Genomic DNA, 21,131 nt, shown 5'->3' with positions numbered 1-21,131 from the left:
GCCAACGGCAAGTGGCGCATGTGCGTTGACTACACTGACCTGAACCAGGCTTGCCCGAAAGACTGCTTCCCGCTCCCCAGAATCAACCGTTTGGTGGACGTGACCTCAGGGCATGAGTTGCTAAGTTTCTTGGATGCCTACTCGGGCTATAACCAGATCAAGATGGACCCGGCGGATGAAGAAAAGACTGCCTTCATCACTGAATTCTGTTTGTACTGTTACAAGGTTATGCCCTTCGGGTTGAAAAACACAGGGGCAACCTTTCAAAGGCTTGTAAATAAATTGTTTGCGCCGGTAATCGGTAGAAAAGTAGAGTGCTATGTAGATGATATGGTCGTCAAAACCCAATTCTCACATGAATTAATACAAGACTTGCATTATGTTTTTGGAATTTTGCGTAAGTTCAGTATGAAATTGAATCCAAACAAGTGTGTATTCGATGTAACCTCGGGTAAGTTCCTAGGATACATCGTTAACCAGTGAGGCATTGAAGCCAACCCGGATAAGGTTAAGGCCATCTTAGACATGAAACCGCCCCGGAAGCCGAAGGAGGTTCAGAGGTTGAATGGCCGCATAGCCGCCCTAAGCCGTTTCATGTTTAAGTCGGCGGATGACTGTTTGCCGTTCTTTAAGGCAATAAAGAGCAAAGGGTTCGAATGGACCCAAGATTGCCAGCTTGCATTCGACGAGCTCAAGAAATACCTTACTAGCGTGCCAACCCTAACCCGGCCCGATGAGGGTGATGTTTTAGAACTCTACCTCTCGGCAAGCGATGGGGTGGTTAGTTCGGTACTAATAAAGGAAGTAGATCGGGTCCAACGACCCATCTATTATGTTAGTAAAGTATTGCAGGGAGCAGAAACGAGATACCCAGAGATGGAAAAACTAACATACGCATTGATAATTGCAGCTCGAAAGCTCCGCCCGTACTTCCAAGCTTATACTATTATCGTTCTTACCGACAAACCTCTGAGGCAAGTATTGCTTAAGCCCGAGGTCTCCGGTCGGTTGACGAAGTGGGCCATTGAACTCAGCGAGTACGACCTCCAGTACAAGCCGCGAACTGCCATTAAGGCCCAAGCCTTAGTAGATTTCATAGCCGAATGCACATTCAACTCCGAAGTTCCCAGGCCGGTTGAGCGCGAGGCTCCCACCTCGGGTGAGCCCGAAGCTCCCGAGTCGGTCGAGTTCGAACCCCGTGAAGTAGTAGCCAGTGTGGCACCTCTCCTAGCTCGGCCAATCGCGAGCTGGGGTGAGGAGCCTTGGATCCTTCACGTAGATGGCTCTTCGAACCAACAGAGCAGCGGTGCCGGAATAGTTATGCACGGCCCGAGTGACATGAAACTGGAATACGCGCTATGCTTTGAGTTCGAGGCGTCTAACAATGAAGCAGAATACGAGGTGTTGATAGCCGGACTAGCCTTAGCCAGAGAAGTAAAAGCCAAGCACATCGTTATCTGCAGCGACTCCTAGCTCATGGTCAACCAAGTCACGGACGAGTATGAAGCTCGCGAGCCGACCATGGTTGCCTATTTAGCCAAAGTCAGAGAGGCCCTGCTCAACTTCCAGTCACACTTCATCAGACAAATACCTAGGTCAGAGAACGCTGAGGCCGATGCCTTGTCCAAGTTAGCCAGCACTAGCGACCACCATGAGAATCGTGTACATAGAGGACCTGTCTCGGCCTAGCATTCTCGGGGGGAAAGAGGAGGTCGCTCCCGTCATTCAAGCAGAGCCGAGCTGAATTGACCCACTCATGAGCTTCTTGTTACACGGGACCCTCCCTGCAGAGCACAATGCAGCCAGAAGGGTGCAACGTCAAGCAGCTAAATACGTCATGATAGACGAGCGGCTATACAGGAGATCCTACACACTCCTCTACCTGCGTTGCTTGCGACCTATCGAAGCCGAACTTGTACTCCGCAACACCCATGAGGGTCTGTGTGGCGGACACTTGGGGGGCAGGGCCCTCGCCCAGAAAGCGCTTCGACAAGGGTACTATTGGCCAACGATGAAGGCAGATGCCTTTGAACTCGTTAGAAAATGTGATAAATGCCAGAGACATGCTAATGTTCACCACCAACCCGCTACCGACCTCAAATACCTCACCAGTTTGTGACCTGATGCATAGTGGGGCATTCATCTACTCGGGCCATTCTCGCCAGTGACGGGTGGAAGGAAGTTCTTAGTGGTAGCAGTGGACTATTTTACCAAGTGGGTAGAAGCCGAACCCCTCGTAACAATAACAACCCGAAATGTCCAAAACTTCTTTTGGAAGTACATCGTATGCCGCTTCGGATTACCTCGAGTATTGATCTCCGACAACGGCAAATAGTTCGAGGACATCAAATTTCAAGATTGGTGCCGAGACATGGGGATCCAACAGAACTTTACTTCAGTCGCACACCCTCAAGCAAATGGCCAGGCAGAAGTCACGAACAGAGCCATCCTCCGCAGACTAAAGGCACGGCTGGATCAAGCTAAAGGATTGTGGGCAGATGAACTACCCAGTGTCCTATGGGCCTACCGGACCACGGAGAAAACCGCCATGGGAAAAACACCCTTCAATCTCACCTACGGCACCGAAGCAGTGATCCCCATAGTGATCAAAGTACCTACGTTGCGCCTCGAAGCATACAGTGATCAAACAAACGAAGATGAGCTACGCACCAACCTCGTCATACTCGACGAAGTAAGGGATCTCGCGTACATTAGGACCGCAGCCTACCAGCAGAGAGTAGCTCTCTTTACTCCCCATACACAGTACTAACTTAAGCATTGGAGTATTCCCACCAGGCAAACCCCCGGGAATCCTTCCTTTCATCTTCTCAGGTGCCGCTCGTTGCCAACAAGAAGCCCGTCAGCCGCCAGATAGGAGTGCCCAGATCGCGCCACATTAGGTTCCAAGATTGGTGATGGTTATGTATTGTAGCCAACCAATGAAAACACTCTGCAGTCCACACCAAGTCATAAATGATTTATGAGGTTTTTATTGTTAAGTCCATCCCTATAAATTTTAGCTTTACCTTATAGGTAGGATGAAAAAATAGATAAATTTTCTATAAATTATTATATTTTTTCTTTTTAATAATTTATTAAAAATTTTAGAATTTGAATTGAATCGGATCAGATCAGATCAGACTTAGATAACCAACATTCTTAATGAATTCAGATTCGAATCAGCATTTATAAGATCTAATCGAATCAGATTTCTGATATATGCTATCGAATTATATTTGAATATACCCTAATTCAAATCAGATCCAATCCGATTGCATCTATACTTTTACATTTCACTTTTGACTTTCATCCTCCGAAACAAAACAAAACTTGAAACAAGAGTAAACTAAAATTTGCACAGCCCGTTTGCACTCCCATCTACTTGCACCACACTAGTCACAAACCAACGGAACCCATATGCAAAAATATATAGGTTGCACGTGATTGCTGGAGTTGGGAAGAATCTGAAATTGAAAATTTTAGCTATTCTAATCTCAAATACATTTTAGCTTGGAATTAAGATTAATTACATTTTAAGCTAAAAACGCGGGCAACCGATTTTTATGGGAGGAGATTTTTTTCCTGCTAAGTTGGAAATTGATTTATAGGTTCCAAGAATCAATTCTCCAAAGTGAAAGAAAAAAATATAAAAAATAGTGACATAAGTCATATACTTTAAGGTTAGGGGATAAAGTTCAGACCAAATTACAAGAATACCTTCTATATGTAGAGGTATTATGACCTCATAGACAGGTGTTAGCCAAAGTAGAACTCAATTTGGGTTAAATATTAAAACCTATAACCTAACCCTACACCCGCTTTTGATTATTCAAACTTGCACCCAATTTAGGTTAAATAATCAAACCTCTAACCTAATCTTACACCTTAATAAGCCTAACCCTAACCTAACTATGTAGGGGTGAGTCAAGGTAATTTACTAGTTAACCCATTGATCATAGGAGTCACTCTCACTAGAGTTTCAATTTAGATAAAAAAATAAACATAACTCAAAAATATAATACTTGGCTTGGATGATTGACTTGGTTCAATTAAAAATATCATAAACTCTTTCTATTTCAATTTTGTAAACAAGACTCGACTAATTAATAAACAAAATTGATGGTGTGCGATCTAGATACTCCTAGTTGGAAGATGATCTATACCCTAGTTGCGTGGTGAGTTGGACCAAGCTATAAGATAAAATATCAGAGAACCTAGGGTGGCTAACCCGGCAAGGTCGCTTCGATGCTTAAGTCAGTACAATATTATGGAAGCGAGCCGAATACTTGAGTGATAGAGTGCTAGTGAGCTAATAATCGCGCGTACCTTTGTCTTGAGGTTCGATGTCCTTATATAGTGGAGTAGTCGTGAATCTTACAAAAAAACTCCGGGATCTCCGGGCTGCATAGATAAGATCCGTTCCATTTTTGAAGGAGAGTAATGTGTCAATTGATAAGGTTTATCGCTTTCCTCCGATTCGGGCGAAGTGAGGATGAGTCCTGTTATTAGATGTCGTGATCTCGAGAAATTCGGAGTCCATTGGGGAGGCTTGTGGAGTCGATTACGTGGCGCTTCTATTCTTTAGCCCCAAATTGGATTGGGTATCGAGGTGCTTTTATGCCGAGGTGCTTTTGGGCCAAGGTGACCGAATACCCGAACTCTAACTGTTGTGGATTGGACTCTTTTCGCTAAATTGTCATCCCTCAAGCAAATCGCGTCCACGTGACCTCTACTTACTAGTGAAGGGATTAGAGATCCATCATATGGATGGCCGAACCCTGCAGGTAGATTGGGTGAAATTTTAAAAATTTCCTCTCCCCTCATCTGGGAATCACATTCTCTGTTTTAGAAAATCTGTATTTTCAATGATCAATCTTGAACCATAAACCAAACCAGATCTGAAACCAGAAGCAGGAGAGGGATATACCTGATACAGAGAAGCAATATCTCCCAATGGAGGTGTTCACGCCCAAGGTAGGAACCAAAGACTGCTCTCACTGAAGATGGCGTAGTGTAGGATGGAGCAGAATCAGCAATGTCGAACCCTTCACAAGAATTCGCTGGAGGCAGTGAGCACACCTTCAGATCAGCCTTTCTCTAAAGACTGATATCAAGATCCAATCTTGATCACTCCTGCTAGAAAGAGGAAATCGAACAGGAAGTAATGGCGGCGACAGGAAGGAGGCGGCAAGGAGAAAACAGCTCAGTCTCACTGGGTGCTGTGTTCTCTCTCTGAATTTCGAATGTGATTGATCTTCTAAGGCTGCAGCCCCCTTCTCCTTTTATAACCTTAAAGGGATCAACCCCTAATCCCATGTTGCTGATCCAAATCATATTTGGATCTGAATTCCCTTTAAGAGATAAGGATAGACCCTTATCTTATCTGCAGATTAGATTAACCCTCTCCTAATCTTATCAGGAGGTTTGCAAATCTGAATCTGTATTCAGATTTGGACTCTCTGAGTGGATAGGGTAAGACCCTATCCTATCTGCTAATCTAATATTAGATTCACCCTTTTAATTAACTGATCAAATCAGCCCAGTTCGAAATGGGCTTTAGGCCCAATAAGAGTATGCTCACTTAGCCTTCCAAACTGCTGCCCAGTTGGGCTTCCTTGTTTGGCATGGGACCCAAGCATTGATCTACACATCAGCCACAAGGGTTCGGCCCAGCCTTTGTTACAAGGCTTAGCCGAATTCATTGGAAAGCCTAGTGAGCCCCATGAGCCCAACACATGGACTCTATGAGCCCAACACATGGACTCTATGAGCCCAACACTTACACTAAGTGGTCCCTGGGCCAAGCCACCTTGTAACACCCAGGGACTGTGGGCAGATGCGAGATTAGCCCATCAGGTATTACCCTCAATGGTCTTACACTTAACCTCTTAGCCCATAATGATCATACATTGCCCGACAAGAGAGGACCTCTCCCTCGGCTGCAAGGAACAATGTTGCACTATCTGCTCACATGGATCCCAGGAATTAAAACCTTTTGCAAACAATTTGAAACCATAACATATGTATACTTTTATATCCGTATATAAAATATATTTTGCAAAACAAATCTCAACGATTGAAATCAGCTGCTAGTAGTCTTGGTTTCCCTCAGAGAGAGTGCATCCCCGATCATTACCTTTGTCCGGCAAAGGGGATGATCCTGTCAATATGATCACCCACTTAGATGTATTCTCGGACTGTCCCAACATACCTAGGTTTTGACCCCCTCTAAGGATCTCACTGATTGGCATATCAAAGACAACCCAATCCGACACCTAGTGCAGTATCATAATCGAGTCTAGGGGTCGGGTGTAACTTTCCAGTTTTGCCCACTAATCTCCAAGGTCCAGGGCAATACTGGAAATCTGGTCCGGTTCAGGGTTTCAAGTAAACCTACACTGCGTGTGCTTTGGGTCTCATCCTAGTAGTTGAGACAGGCCACCCCAACACTTGGCAACACACTAGTGTCAGCCTTAGTAGGATAAATCTCCCCAAACTTATCCAACGGCTATGAATATTCTAAACTAACACGAGTCTCATTAAGTGTCCAGTTTAAGGGTATTACACAGAAACACACCACAAAAACATGAATCAAATATGCACTTTATTCATTTACAATAAATGTCATAAGTACATCAAATTGATTGGAGCTAGGGGCATACAACTGTCTAATAGCTCCAACTTGCACTTAGGTCCAATCTTGTATAAGCCGGAGTCCCATACTTTCCACGTGTTTCTCAAACACTTTCTGTGTCAGTGGCTTAGTCAATGGGTCTGCTACATTCTCCACTGATGCTACACTCTAAATCAGGACGTCCTCTCTACCAACAATCTCCCGCAGTACGTGGTACTTCCTCTCGATGTGCTTGGACTTCGAGTGGGCTCGTGGCTCCTTAGCCTGAGCAATCGCTCCATTGTTGTCACACAACAATGGGATGGGTGATGTACTAGACGAGAATACTCCTAATTCATGAACGAACTTTTTCATCCACACGGCTTCCTTGGCAGCTTCACTTGCGGCAATGTATTCGGCTTCGGTTGTGGAGTCTGTCGTGGACCCCTGTTTGCTGCATTTCCAACAAACAGCACACGATCCTATCGTGAAAGTATACCCAGATGTAGACTTTCTATCATTTGGATCCGACTGGAAATCAGCATTAGTATACCCCTGGATCTGTAGTGAGCTACCATCGAATACCAGACAAAAATCTTTTGTCCTTTGAAAGTACTTCAGTATATTTTTCACAGCGGTCCAATGCTCCTGCCCTGGGTTGGCCTGGAATCTGCTTACCACACTCACTACCTGAGCAATGTCAGGACGAGTGCACAACATGACATGCATGATGCTCCCTACGATTGAGGCATAGGAAACGCCCTTCATGCCCTCAATCTCCTCAGAAGTCTTGGGAGACATCTTCTTGGGGAGAGTGACTCCGTGCCTGATAGGGACATTTATCTTCTTAGAGTTCTCCATGCTGTATCTCTTGACAATTTTGTCAATGTGGGTAGATTGGGATAATCCTATTATCCACTTTGATCTATCTCTATTGAGTCGAAGACCCGATATATAGGAGGTTTCTCCAAGATCTTTCATGGAGACTTACTGTGAAAGCCATACTTTCACCATAGTCAACATTCTTACATCATTCCCAATGAGTTGAATGTTGTCTACATACAGAACTAGAAACATAGCCTTATCCCCACTGAACTTCATGTAAACACATGGCTCATCTGGGTTCTGCTCAAAGTCAAACTTTTTGACGGTAGAGTCATTCCAGATGTTCCAACTCCTGGAAGCTTGCTTAAGTCCATATATGGATCTATTTAACTTACATACCATGTGTTCCTGATCCGCAGCTATGAAACATTGCGGTTGCTGCATGTAGAGATAACTTTTTGACGGTAGAGTCAAACCGGATGTTCCAACTCCTAGAAGCTTGCTTAAGTCCATATATGGATCTATTTAACTTACATACCATGTGTTCCTGATCCGCAGCTATGAAACCTTGCGGTTGCTGCATGTAGATATCTTCAGTAAGATCTCCATTCAGGAACACAGTTTTGACATCCATTTGCCAAATCTTGTAGTCATGGTATGCTGCTACAGCTAGCAGGACCCGAATGGATTTAAGCATGGCCACGGGCGAAATTGGTCTCCATTGAGTCCATCTCAGCTCTCATGACATCTACCCACTTCAGGGAATCTATGTTCAACATAGCTTCCACATAAGTCACAGGATCCTCCTCACTAGTCAAGACTTCCATCAGGTAACTATCCTGGTCATAGCCAAAACGGACTGGTGGCCTGGACACCCGGGTAGATATTCTAGATTGGTCCATACCTGGAACCTGTAAGACATCTCAACTGAGTCGTATTCTTGCTGATCAAACCCCATTAGAAACTTCACAGTCCATATATGTGCCTTGAACCACCCACTATTCTTGGAATTTAGCCAAAACCCTAATCACTAATCAAATCTTCCGTCCTTTTTTTTCTCTTCCCTAGTTATTAGTCGTGCTCGAGTCAAGTATTGTGATGATGATGTTCTTTAATTTTCTACCGTGTGGAAGGTGAGAGAGAGAGGCTTTGAAATGTTTTCTAGCGGAGAATGAATTATAACGATCTCTTTATGAGGTCCATAGGTGATAGGACGTACTGTACACAGTAGTAGATGGGAGCATGCAACCCCAACCTACGTACCTGGATCCAGACAAAGGAAGCCATTACACTTTGTACATCGAAAGAGAGATGAAGTTTCCCCTCATGGCACGTTGTTAGGGACAAAGGCTTCAGTTCCAGTACAAACCAAAGTTGCTCCATCGTTTTTGTTGCATTAAATGCCAACTGTCACGGAGATGATCTCTAAGGACCCGAGCAAGCAGTGTTTATTAAGGCTGTATTTGGTTTGAAGGAAGGAAGGAAGAGGTAGGGGAATCCATACAATGAACCAAACATAATCTTAGCATTTACTGCTTAGGACGATAGGCAATTCGCATCTGCACCCCCACGGCACATTCCAACCGTGCATTGGGAACATCTCCCGGTGACATTTATGGGAGATGTTCCTAATGCACGCTGAACAGAGCCGCGTGAATTCCATCCAGCATCCAGGTTGTTAGTTGTTATTACTTCCATCGGCATCCAACACCAACTAGCAATGAAGCAAATCGGAACAGAGCCGAGACTTGGCATTGCCACGTGGCAAAACGCCCATACATCTATCCACGTCAGCATTCCGGGACCTGGCTTATCCACGTCACGGAAAGAACGAGTTCAGAAAATGCGGCACAAATAAGGAATCATTCTTTTGGATATTCCGGAGCATGAGAGTATCTATTTATTATATTGGCACACTTTCGTACCGAATCAATCAATCAAGTTTTGGATTTTGAAAGATAAAATCGTTTAGTCGATGTTAACCCCCGTTCGACGCCATATCACGAGCATGCCATTGCAGCTTGCAACCGGCCATCAGCCAAGTAATCTGACCACATTGCCCTTCTCCCAAACTCCCATAGTCTCGTTAGGCTTTTTAACTACGCAGAGAGAGAGAGAGAGAGTGAGAGTGACCCGATGTAGCAAAATCCCATCAATATGGTTTGGACTCCAAAGGGATGGGTCTATCATTTTATTTGGAGGGTGTCCCACCTTTAATTGTGAAGAGATGAATTGAGCGGCTATGATCATCTAACCTAACCACATCAATTCTTCACTTAGTGAGTGCTTTTATTAGGAGGTAGCTTTTCTTCTTAATCTGAGTGTTGACTATTGAAGGTTTGATGGGTTATTACTTATTAGGCGGTGAGCTTTGGCCTTTGGGTTCATCCAATCGACAAGGAATGGGGCTAATTGTGTTGCGTGTGTGTAGTCTATGACTTTAAAAGGAAATATGGGCATGGTGCTTAGTGAGGTCTTATTACAAGTTATTGTATATCCTACCATACATGATGACCGCATCGCAGTCATTACTCCTTTAGATTTGTTGACTTGCACAAACTGATAATATGTCAACACCATTTGATTGGTTATTGGTGAGTCAATTGATGAGGATTGATTCTGCGTTTACACAGTGGCTCTGGCTGATGGGGATGCTAGCGGTTTGGGCTCAAACTGAACCCCAACTCCAACCGGCCGCGAACCCAACCCAATATTTAATTTTAATTTTGAAATAGGAATCCTGATCGAATTCACCTCCTCAACCATCAAGGCAGTTTACCACTTCTATACTGACACCCCTAGTGCATGATATATTGATATTTTTGTCTGGAATGACATTTTCAACTCAATATCCAAAACAAGTGATAGTTACGTTGCATGGGGTTTTCCACTTCTATACGACATAAGAAAGAAAAAGCTAGATAATTGAAGAGGGCAAATTGGCATAGCACAGGATCGGCTTCTTCTTTTATACGACATTGAAAATATGGGAAAAAAAAAATCTATGTCCACAGGATATCCAAGCTGAAGAACTTTGACCAATCAAAACCTTTCCCTGAATTTTGAGAAATACCACCTGACTGATTAGCAACTCTATCATACTGTTTGATTCTTGATTGGTTAGTGCTTACAAGTTTTTCCCATATAATATCAATATTTTGAGTTCAGCGTTACATCACATTCCATCTGTGTATTGGAAATATCTCCTAATACTTGATTGAACCTAACGCTGGGAAAAAAATATACTGTGAGGTGATACTAAGATGTATTTTTCAAGAAAAAGAAACTCATCCAAACCTAATCTAATTTGACTTCATTTGTTTGTGATACAAACGTCTACCCTGGTTCTCATTTGCGAGCATTTGTCTAATATGTAAAAGTAATGATAAAGAGATCAAAAATGTATTTTCAGACATTATTGTACTCTAAAAAAGAGTATTACTATAACTATTTTTTTGGAATAATTTTGTGTTCTTATGATAATTTTGTTTTTTAACCAAAATTTAAGGAATTGAAGCATTTAATGATGGGGCCCATGCTTTGCATCAATTTCAAACAAATAGACGAATACAAAAATGATTTAAAAATGTAAACCCAATTTGCATTTATGGATTGAAAAATAAAAAGATAATTATGTAGAGTACATATTTGCATTTGCATCGCAACCAAAAGAATTAGGATCTACTCCTCACACAATGCGCCTAAGACTAACCTCACAGCCACATCCGAGCCTATATTGATAACATGTCCCCATGAATAATAAATATAAATTTCAGGAGATGCTCTTGATATGCGACTAGGACATGCTGTGAGGTTGGTGTGAGACACACTTTGTGAGGAACAGATCCAGACTCAACCAAAAAAGCTTAAATTTCTTGGTGCTAAACTAGATGACTAATGCCCATTTCATTTGCTAGTATTAGTAGTAGGTTAATTGATCAATTGATAAATTGACTATGATATTGGAGAGTATTAGTTACTCAAAACAATTGCTTGAAATTGATACCTTCTCGTAAGGTGGAACCTGAGTGTTAATTTATTAATTTATATCACACATGCAAGAACCCTAAAACCTTACTTATTCATAGTTGGTTGGAAAAACATACTTATCTAAGTAAAAACGGTCGGAGCATAAGAATTAAAAACTAATTTTTCCTTTATTGTTGATAATTAAATAAAAAAAAACTATATTAGGATGTATATAAAACATAATGTTTAAATGTCACAAAGCATTCAAATATTTTTTTACAAAATTTAGAAGGATAAAAACTGGTTATTTTATTGAAAAAATAATACCCTGTACTTTGGGATTAGTTCCAATTTGGTCCCCAAACCTTAAAATGCAATAATTTAGTATCTAAACTTTTAAAACGTGTCAATCTAGTACCTACCGTTAAGCAATTGTTAACCAGTTGTTAAGTGATATTTGAAAAAGAGACAAATGCCTTTTAAGTGTCATCCAATTTTCTTTATCAACCATCCAAATGTTAACAAAAAATTAGCAGTCCCAAATCCTTTCCTCTTCTATTCAAAAAAGTTGGGGTCATTCAAATGTCCATTGAGACATGACCCCAAGTTTTTTGAATAGAAGAGATAAGGTTTTGAGACTGTTAGTTTTTTTGTCAACATTGGAATAGTCGATAAAGAAAATTAGGTGACACTTGAAGATCATTTGTTTCTTTTTCAAATACCACTTAACGGCTAATTAACAATCGATTAATAAATTGACACGTTTTGAAAGTTTAAATACTGAATTATTATATTTTGAAATTCAGGGACCAAAATGGCATTAGACCCAAATTACAGGGTACTTTAATCAAGAATTTTCTCTATCATATCAGCCAAATTAATTTGGTTGTAATTTTTAGCCAAAGTAATTTAGTTGTAATTTTATAAATGAAAAGAAAAAAATAATAGAGCTGGACCAGCTGATATCATCATCAGTATTGAAATCGAACGGGGATGATATAGGTAGCGGCCAGTGGGTGGACTAAGGGGGTATGATCAGCGGTCATCCCAAGAAGATAAGTAAACGTCACACATTCACAGCTTTCGACGTCAATAGCTTTTCAAACCATTTGAGATGCCGCTTACGGCTTACCCAAATTCCGAACGTATTCTCAGCTCGACGGGCGACGGCGTTCGAGAATCAAGAGCTCGTGATGATCCGCCACCATGCACATGCACGTGATGATCCGCCACCATGCACATGCACGTGCAAGGATACCGGGTCAGCTCGCCCTCGCTTAGAACCAACGCCGGATTTTGCATCGGCTGAATCCCGGTACAAAATTGTCAAGGTTTGGTTACTTGAGACTGATTAGAGGGAATTATTTACACAACAAAATAATTGGAGTTGTAGGGTCCTGTGTGTGTGTGTGTGCGATTGTTGTGCAAATTTGAAATTTCTGGAGTGGAATGTCCTTGTATGTAGCATGGTGTCCCTGCACTGCAGCAGACCGAGGACCATCATTAATGGATATGACATAGACTACTGGACCATATTCTAACCCCCGCTTCCCTTCAATTCTCACCGTGACAAAAGCAAAACTTCATCAATACGAATACATATAACAGAAAATGTTTCCCCTCTAAGATCAGTCAAGCAGAAGTCTCTGTTACATCCATTTGTCACAATCTACTACTATAAATGGTGGGTCCACATTCAAAACTTCTTTTCCATGGTCGTCATCTTCTTCTCCTCTCTTTTCTTCCCAACCCTCCTAAAAAAAAAAGAAGAAGAAAAGGAAATCCTTTCAATGATAGTTGCTTTCTATTTTTGAAAGGGGAGGGGTATCATCGTCAACTTCTATATATCTTTCATGGCAAAAGCGTAACGTTGCCAGAAGAAAACAAGAATTTCTAATTCTGAGTTTAGAAAGAGAAAGAAGGGCATCTCGGTAATTGTACATCACAAAATTTATGGGCTTCTAAGTCTTAAAGTCCTCGTAGTTGTAGCGGCCCAATCACCTTGTCCCAGTTGTTTGTTAACCAACTGAAAACCAGCATGTGAAACAGGGAGGGACACGGTGAGCAGAGGAAATGAAGAGAATGAGAGAACACTGCGATCTTCAGTGCACACTTAAGCGAGTGCGAGGTACGTTGTTCTGGGTCTCCTTGCTTTCACTATTCGTACTGATTTCTGTGAAGCCGTTGTCTGTCTGTTTCAACTTCAGTTATTTTCGACCGGGGGATTGATGTTGTCGAACCAGAAAAAGCGTTTCGAGCGATGCTTTATTAGTGGGTTGTTTCCCAGATATCAGTTTTCGGGCTTTGAGTTAATGGGTTTTCACCAGATTGTTCAATGTTTGTGGTTACCATCAACAGATGTTGTTTTCTTTCTCGTCGATATTGTAACTTCTTTGATCTAGAAGGAAGAAATGTTTAAATTCGTTTAGGTTGTTTGTATATTTTCTGGTTTCCGATCATGTTTTATAATTGTATGGTTTATTCAAGATGCAAGTTCTGATGTTCTTGATTTGAATATATCTAGAAATCTTTGACCTGTCCGGACTTCAATTTGAATATGTACCTGGTAAATCTGTTATCAAGTTTGCTCGATAGAAGGGAAATTATGTTCTTTTCTCCTTTTTCTTTTCCTTTTTTGTAATTCAAGGTCCCTTCATACATGATCGAACTTTTTGGGCCAAAAACAAAGAAATTTCGTTGACATTTACTTTGCTTCCCCTGATTTCTAATTGATTAAAAGATCCCGTCGAACAGATAATTGAACCAATTCAGTTTGCCTGCAGTTATAAACTACTCTATGGTCGAGCTTGGAGAAAGATAGCTGTGTAAAAGTTGCAGCATTTGATTAAATTCAGCTTCAAGATTATCTGTCTCCCTTCAATTTTGACAAAATTGAGGTAATCCATACCTGTTGATTAGTCTATATATCCTGATCTTTTGAATCAAGGAATTTTTTTTATCAACTTTTTTTGAATCAAAACATGACTGACACAAACTGACACCTTCACTCGAACTTCTCCTTTGTCAGAGATTCGGTGTAGATCTTCCTACTTGCTGAATCTGATCAGAAATATAACTATTCCTGTTATGGTCTTTTCTGGATTCAGGTAGCACGCTTGGTTCTCTAAGGGGAAGGAAAGTCCATTCTTCTTCTCCACATTTTCAGATAGATAGTTCTAAAATGGGCTCGCTAGAGGAGGAGCCGACACCCCAAACAAATCACAGTAAGCCTCCTGCAGTTCGACTGATAGAGTACATAAAGAACTCGACCATCTCCTTCAGAACATATCAAGCCATTGTCCTAATTTTGACATTTTTCGCATATACGAGCTATCATGCCGCCCGGAAGACCACCAGCATCGTTAAAAGCGCCCTCGATCCCGAGTCATCAAAACTTGGGTTCAGCTTATCGCCATGGCCTGGAAACCACTTCCATACAAGGACTGAAAGCAACCAAGTATCAAGTGCTCTCGGGAATGGGTGGGCGCCTTTTAATGGAACAGATGGAACTGTTTTGCTAGGGGATCTCGACCTGGCTTTCCTCGGAGTTTACTCCATGGGAATGTACTTTGCTGGTCATTTAGGAGATCGATTGGATTTAAGGATCTTCTTGACAGTGGGAATGGTGGGGACTGGCGTTTTCACTTCGCTCTTTGGGGTTGGGTACTGGTTTAACATCCATAACTTCTACTACTTCTTGATAGTTCAGATGTTTGCTGGTCTTTTCCAGTCGACCGGATGGCCTTCCGTCGTTGCCGTCGTTGGGAATTGGTTCGGGAAGAAAAAACGGGGGCTGATTATGGGAATTTGGAATGCCCACACATCTGTAGGCAATATTTCAGGATCTCTTATTGCGTCAGCTTTACTGAAGTATGGATGGGGTTGGTCATTTGCTGTTCCCAGTCTTCTAATTGCTTTTGTGGGGTCGGTGGTGTTCCTCTTGCTGCCTGTGAGTCCAGAGTCTGTGGGAGTCGAGATTGAAGTGGATGAACTGCAACCTCCCAAGAAGATTAATGACGAGGAAATAATAGAACCTCTGTTGGGATCAGAGAAAGAGATTCAAAAGGAACAAGCTGTGGGGTTCATTGAGGCATGGAAGATTCCTGGGGTTGCTCCCTTTGCTCTTTGCCTGTTCTTCGCCAAGTTGGTGGCTTATACATTTCTCTATTGGCTCCCGTTCTACATTAGCCACACAGGTATATATACCAATACCACCTTCGATTACTGTTAATTAACTCCATCGATCTGTTGTGTATTCCATTTCCATTCTGAAGTTGGAGCTAGCTCTTTAATTAAAATGAAAGCATATGTCCTACTGTTGATGGTAGTTTATTTTCATCTGGCAGCAATCGATGGCAAGTATCTTTCCGATGAGACAGCAGGGAATCTATCTACTGTATTTGATATAGGAGGTGTCCTTGGTGGGATACTCGCAGGCCACATTTCGGACCATCTTGATGCCAGAGCCATAACTGCAGCAAGCTTCATGTATTGTGCAATCCCAGCTCTTTTCTTCTACCGGTGCTATGGCCATATCTCCTTGTATATGAATATAATCCTCATGTTTATTGCCGGGATGTTCGTCAATGGGCCGTATGCCCTTATAACAACTGCAGTATCAGCAGATTTAGGCACACACAGCTCGTTGAATGGGAATTCACGGGCATTAGCAACAGTAACGGCAATCATAGATGGGACGGGCTCCGTGGGAGCTGCAATTGGGCCCTTGCTGACAGGTTACATTTCCGCAAAAAGCTGGAGTGCAGTGTTCACCATGTTGATGATGGCAGCCCTTGTGGCAGGGCTGCTTCTCACTCAGCTAGTGGTGGCGGAGGTGAAAGCGAAGATTGAGACTGCGAGGTCTCGAGGTGATCACCCATCTACAACACCAGCGATAGTCGAGGTGTAATTTATCTGGGGGGATAAACTGTAAAGAATGTGTAGCTCTGTTTCAGAGCCCCCCGTACGTGATGAGATGAAATGGAGCATATCCTCTCCTTTAAATTAAAAGAGACAAGGGAGGATGTTGTTCCTTCATTACTTTCGGGTTGAAGTTGGGAAGGAAATAGGGTTGCTTTGGTTTTCCCTTCTGTACAGTTGGTTGTCTTTCTACCAAATCCAAAATGAATGGCTTGTTTGTTGTAGCCAGAAATGTTGAGCATGTTTGGCTTCTCTCTCATTTCTTTCATTGGTTGTTGATAAGGCTCCGTCTGTTTTGCGGGAAGATTTGGATGGGATGGGATGAAAAAGTGTGAAATTTTCACTTTCTATTGTTTGATTATGCAAGGGAAAATAGTGGGAAAATTATTTTTATGGAAAAATCATTAGAACTGAACTAAATTTCTTGCATCCCTCTGTATTTCTTCCTCTTAATTTGTAGAAATATCTACAATTTGTAGGAATGATGAGAAACTTGGGTTGGATAAATTTTAACACAACTTGACATGCTCTTGTTAAGTTTTTTAGTAGGTTAGATCTAGCTAGCTAAGCTTCAAGAAAGGTGAAAGCTTGAGCTTAGCTTTAGTTGGGCTTCAAGCGTGTTATGGTGAAAGCCCACTTGAGCTCAGGTTGGGCTTCAAGCAAGGTGAAATCTCAGCTGAGCTTGAGCTAAGCCCCTTGTTATATGCACCTGTCCAAGTTACATGTAATTAGCAAATCAGGAAAGGTGGGAAACCTCTTAACCTAGGAGCTAAGCTTAGGAAAGGTGTTATATGCACCTGTCCAAATTCAAAGATCGCCAAGTAATAAGAATTTGATGGACAATAGATATAAATTTTATATGCATTAACCACACAAAACAAAGAACATGATTGGTTATTGTTACTATCAACTTCGAAGTTTGAAGCCCAACATCTTCAAAAATACATTCCAAAACCTGCTAAGAAGAGTACATAATCTTTTTTTGAGAGAAAGAGATAAAGCCTAAAAATGAATGAGAAAATTTGATTCAAGAAATTAACGCATAGTCCATGAGTTTGTCGAAGGTTTCTCATAGATTTCTACTACAAGTTTGCAACGTCTATTGCTCTATAATGCCAAGTGTTCCTGTAACACAAGAAACATAGCAAATATATAAAGAAGTGATTAGGAAGGATGAACAAGAATTCAAAAGGAAAAAAGGATGTGTCTCAAATGCTTGATATAAAAAAAGCCCAATATACATTGGCCTAACAATATAACACCACTTGTCTGAACAACCAATTCAGTTCATTGATGAACAAGAAGATATACATGATATATCATATCCCAAAACCATCTCTCTAGCAAGGTTCAAAGTGTCAACATGTATCGGCCGATACGTATCATTTTGGGACCCCTCAAATACGCCCCTACAGTGGGTGTATCGGGGGTCTGACCGGTTCAGGGTGTAGAGGAGGCCTAAACCAGCTCCCTTGAACCAATTGCGAAAAAAAAAGCACCAAATGCTGTATTGATTCGCCCGATACGCCCATACCGGCATATCAGGTGTATCGATATTTTGAACCTTGCTCTCTAATTTATAATAAAAACAAAAATAAGAGTCATATTTACATAGAATATCCAAGTCCAACTATGTCAATTCCCAATGCAGAATTTCAGGTTGGGCACCATTACAACGTCTTAACATTCATAACCCTTCTTTATTTGACCATCATCATGGAAACCATATCCATACAAAAGCTAAGATAAGCCATTGCTAGGATAGAATATCATGCCATAACAACATCGTACTTAATATATCTATATCTATATAAATATATTAAGTTGAAATGTGTACGTAAAAAGGCCTAAGAATGAGGGAAATGGAATCTAATAGTATTTTTTGCCTTTTTTACTTAGAAATTATAAGAATACCACTCTCTCCTACCAATTCTCTCTCTCTCTCTTGCTTTTTTTTCTTTCAAATTACAAGAATGCCACTCTCTCTCCTACCAACTCTCTCTTTTTCTTACAAATTATAAGAATGTCATCTCTCTCTCCTTATAAATTACAAGAATTCCACTCTCTCTCCAATTGAGGGAGACCTCAACTCGACATCTCGAATGCTAGGGGACCTACAATCAAGTCGAGTTCGAGCCAAGTCGAGCTCGAACTTCTGAGCTCAAGCTCAAGTCTCTAATTTGAATCAAGCTCAAGCTAGATGACACATCGACTATTGAGGGAGACCTCGGCTTGGCACCTCGATCACTAAGGGAGATCTTGGCTCAACACCTTGACAACAGAGGGAGACCTCAACTCGGCACCTTGTCAACTAAGGGAGACCTTAGCTCGACACCTCGCCTGCTAGGGAAACTTCAGCTCGACACTTCAGCAGCTGAGGGAGACCTTGGTTTGGCACCTCGACTCAACACATCTGATGATGCGCAATCCGGCGGTCTTAGCTGTCAACGACCTTGCCTCTGAACTGAGTAGTAGGGAACCTGAAACGGAGGAGATGAGGAAGCTCCGGGGGGAACCCGGTGTAAAGGCTCCGAAGCTCAAGTTAGAATCCTTCAAAGGCAAGATAAAACCAGATAGCGCAAAGTTTGCATACCTCCTCTTTGGGGGGGTGGAGAGCCTTTTATAACCACCTCGCGCACTCACTCCTAGACTTCTGTCAGGTCGGGAATGATTACTTCCGTGCGTCTGCCAGTTCGGGCGTCATTGCCTCTGCTGGGGCAGAACCGTCACTGCTCTTTTTGTTGGAGCCGTCTTTGTAACTGGAGATGGCGGTGGCAGGTGACGGTGGCAGGTGGCCGTTGAAGTGTGGCCGTCAAGCGTCAGATCCCAAGTCAGACAGGTGCGCCACCCATGGATACGGACTCCTTCGGTGTCAGGTATGGTGTGATTTGTCCAGTTCAATGCTCTGGAGGCGAAGTGCTTGGAGCGGTGTGCGAGGCGAAGTCTTGAGTTCGGATAGGAGGGGTGTCCCGAACTGCCATGAGACGGGCCAGTTCGGGTCACTGCTTTGTGTGGCTCGGGGCCAAAGGGAGAGTTCGGGCTCCTCGTAGGGAGTTCGGGCTCTTAGTAGGGAGTTCGAGCTCTTAGTAGGGAGGTCGGGCTCCTTTTAGGGAGTTCGGGCCCCTTGCAGGGAGTTCGGGCTCCCCTTAGGGAGTTGGTCTCCTCGAGGGGAGTTCGGTCTACTGGTTTCTTCCCTTTGGTGTTTGCACCCTGGGTATGCTGCTTTAAGTGCCGAGCTACTTGTTTTTTGCCGCGTGGCGTAATTGCGAGGTCGGGCCAAATCTTCCTTCATCAATTGCCCCCCATTCCTTGTGCTAAGGGTCTTGCCCTGGCGCGGGGAGTTCGCAAGGTGTCAGGTAGATTTGCCTTGCACTTTGAATCTTGGTTCTGACAGTGCGAGGTGCGTTGTCAGGGTTCCTTGGGTTTCTTCGAGCGTCCATTAGGCGGGAAGCGCGCCGGCCTGCGTAAACGCTGATAGCTGTGGCGGCGTGCACTTTATTTCAAAATTTCAAAAAAGCGCCACTTGGGAGGCGCGATAGCGGGCGTCTTTTCAAATTTGAAAAAGACGTGCCGCTGCCGCTTTTATTGAGGAGACGTGTGCTGGCGTTCCGTCAGTTTCGAAAAGATGTGCGCCGGCGCTCTGTCAGTTTCAGAAAGACGTGCGCCAACCACGTCTCGGTCTCAGGGGACGTGTGGTCAGTGCGACTGTAGTCCGTCGGATTGGCTTTGATCTAAGCCGTCACTTTTCGGTCACTGTGAGTATAAATAGCGGAGGGGACCCCAGTTGTTGTCACTTCTGTATCTCTCGAGCTCGCATCCAGTTCGCGTCCAGGTTTTTTCCAGTTCACGTTCAAGGTCTTCCACTTGTCCGAGCTCCTGTGGTCTACAGCTTTTTTCTGGGTGAGTACTTTCCTGGATCCCATCTCACTCCCCGATGTCTAGCTTGGATGGCTCAGATAGTCCTTTCAGCGGGTCTGATGCAGGTTCTACGAATCGAGTTGCATCCCCCGATAGCCCTAGCGAGCCGGAGGTAGAACTCGAGGAAGAGTTCGAACTCGTAGGCCGAGGCGCTTCGGGTAGTTTGGCGTCCACGTCTCGTCGGAGTCGGATGTTAGACAAGTTTGGTCCTTCGACCATGTCGCCCGAGGGGCTCCAATCCCTCATTACCTACCACAACTTTCTCGGGGAGTACGCTTATTTTATACCTTCAGGTAGCTTTCCTTGGGAGCACGGTCCTGATGAGATCGTGATATTCCGGGAGCAGCTCGCCGCGGGGCTGCGATTGCCTTTCCATCCCCTCCTTGTCGAAGTCTTGAACCACTTCGGCGTGACGGTCAGCCAGCTTCACCCGAACTCCATTCGAAATTTGGTGGGGACAATCTCCTTATTTTGCGAAGAGAGCTTTCCGTTGAACTTGGAGATTTTTTCTTCAATCTTGATGCTTAAGAAGCAAGCGGGTCCCCTCCCCGGGCGTAGGCGGGCATACTACCTGTCTCCTCGCCCAGGCTTTAAGCTTTTACATGAGCTCCCCAACAAGGTCCCAGCATGGAAGCGGGACTATTTCGGGGTGTGAAGTGTGCTGGGGTGGCCGTTTCAGACTGGGTGGGGGATGGTCGCTCCTGACTCCGGGGTCACGCTTGACAAAGAGACGGCGAAGGGCCTCCAGCAATGGGCGCGGCTTGGGCTGAAGTGTCAACAGTATCTGACGGAGGCCAAGCTCATTGCGGCCGGCCTGAGTTCGGGTAGGTTCTTCACTTAGAGATTCTGTCTTGCTGTCTTTCTTGCTTTTTACTGATGGCGAACT

At 43.3% G+C, this 21,131-nt stretch overlaps 1 protein-coding gene across 8 annotated transcripts; it reads left to right on the top strand.

Moving 5' to 3' along the window:
* The first annotated feature begins 13,379 nt into the window (after nucleotides 1-13,379).
* On the top strand, nucleotides 13,380-16,559 carry LOC104602322 (putative glycerol-3-phosphate transporter 1). Of its 8 annotated transcripts, none has more exons than XM_010265953.2 (4): nucleotides 13,380-13,535; nucleotides 14,191-14,304; nucleotides 14,515-15,603; nucleotides 15,754-16,559. In XM_010265953.2, exons 3-4 carry the CDS (start codon nucleotides 14,589-14,591, stop codon nucleotides 16,314-16,316), a joined length of 1,578 nt encoding a protein of 525 aa, XP_010264255.1. In that variant the 5' UTR covers nucleotides 13,380-13,535; nucleotides 14,191-14,304; nucleotides 14,515-14,588; the 3' UTR covers nucleotides 16,317-16,559. The 8 variants fall into 8 exon arrangements, with proteins under 8 accessions (XP_010264255.1, XP_088751906.1, XP_088751904.1 ...); XM_088895780.1 differs by having other exon boundaries at nucleotides 14,436-15,603; XM_088895778.1 differs by having other exon boundaries at nucleotides 13,408-13,535; nucleotides 14,180-14,304.
* The last annotated feature ends 4,572 nt before the right edge of the window (nucleotides 16,560-21,131 follow it).

The sequence above is a fragment of the Nelumbo nucifera genome, chromosome 1 (assembly GCF_055504915.1).
Source record: "Nelumbo nucifera cultivar China Antique chromosome 1, China Antique-T2T, whole genome shotgun sequence".
Lineage (NCBI taxonomy): Eukaryota > Viridiplantae > Streptophyta > Magnoliopsida > Proteales > Nelumbonaceae > Nelumbo > Nelumbo nucifera.
The sequence above is the reverse complement of the archived record's forward strand: the minus strand, read 5'-3'. Positions and strand labels throughout refer to the sequence as shown.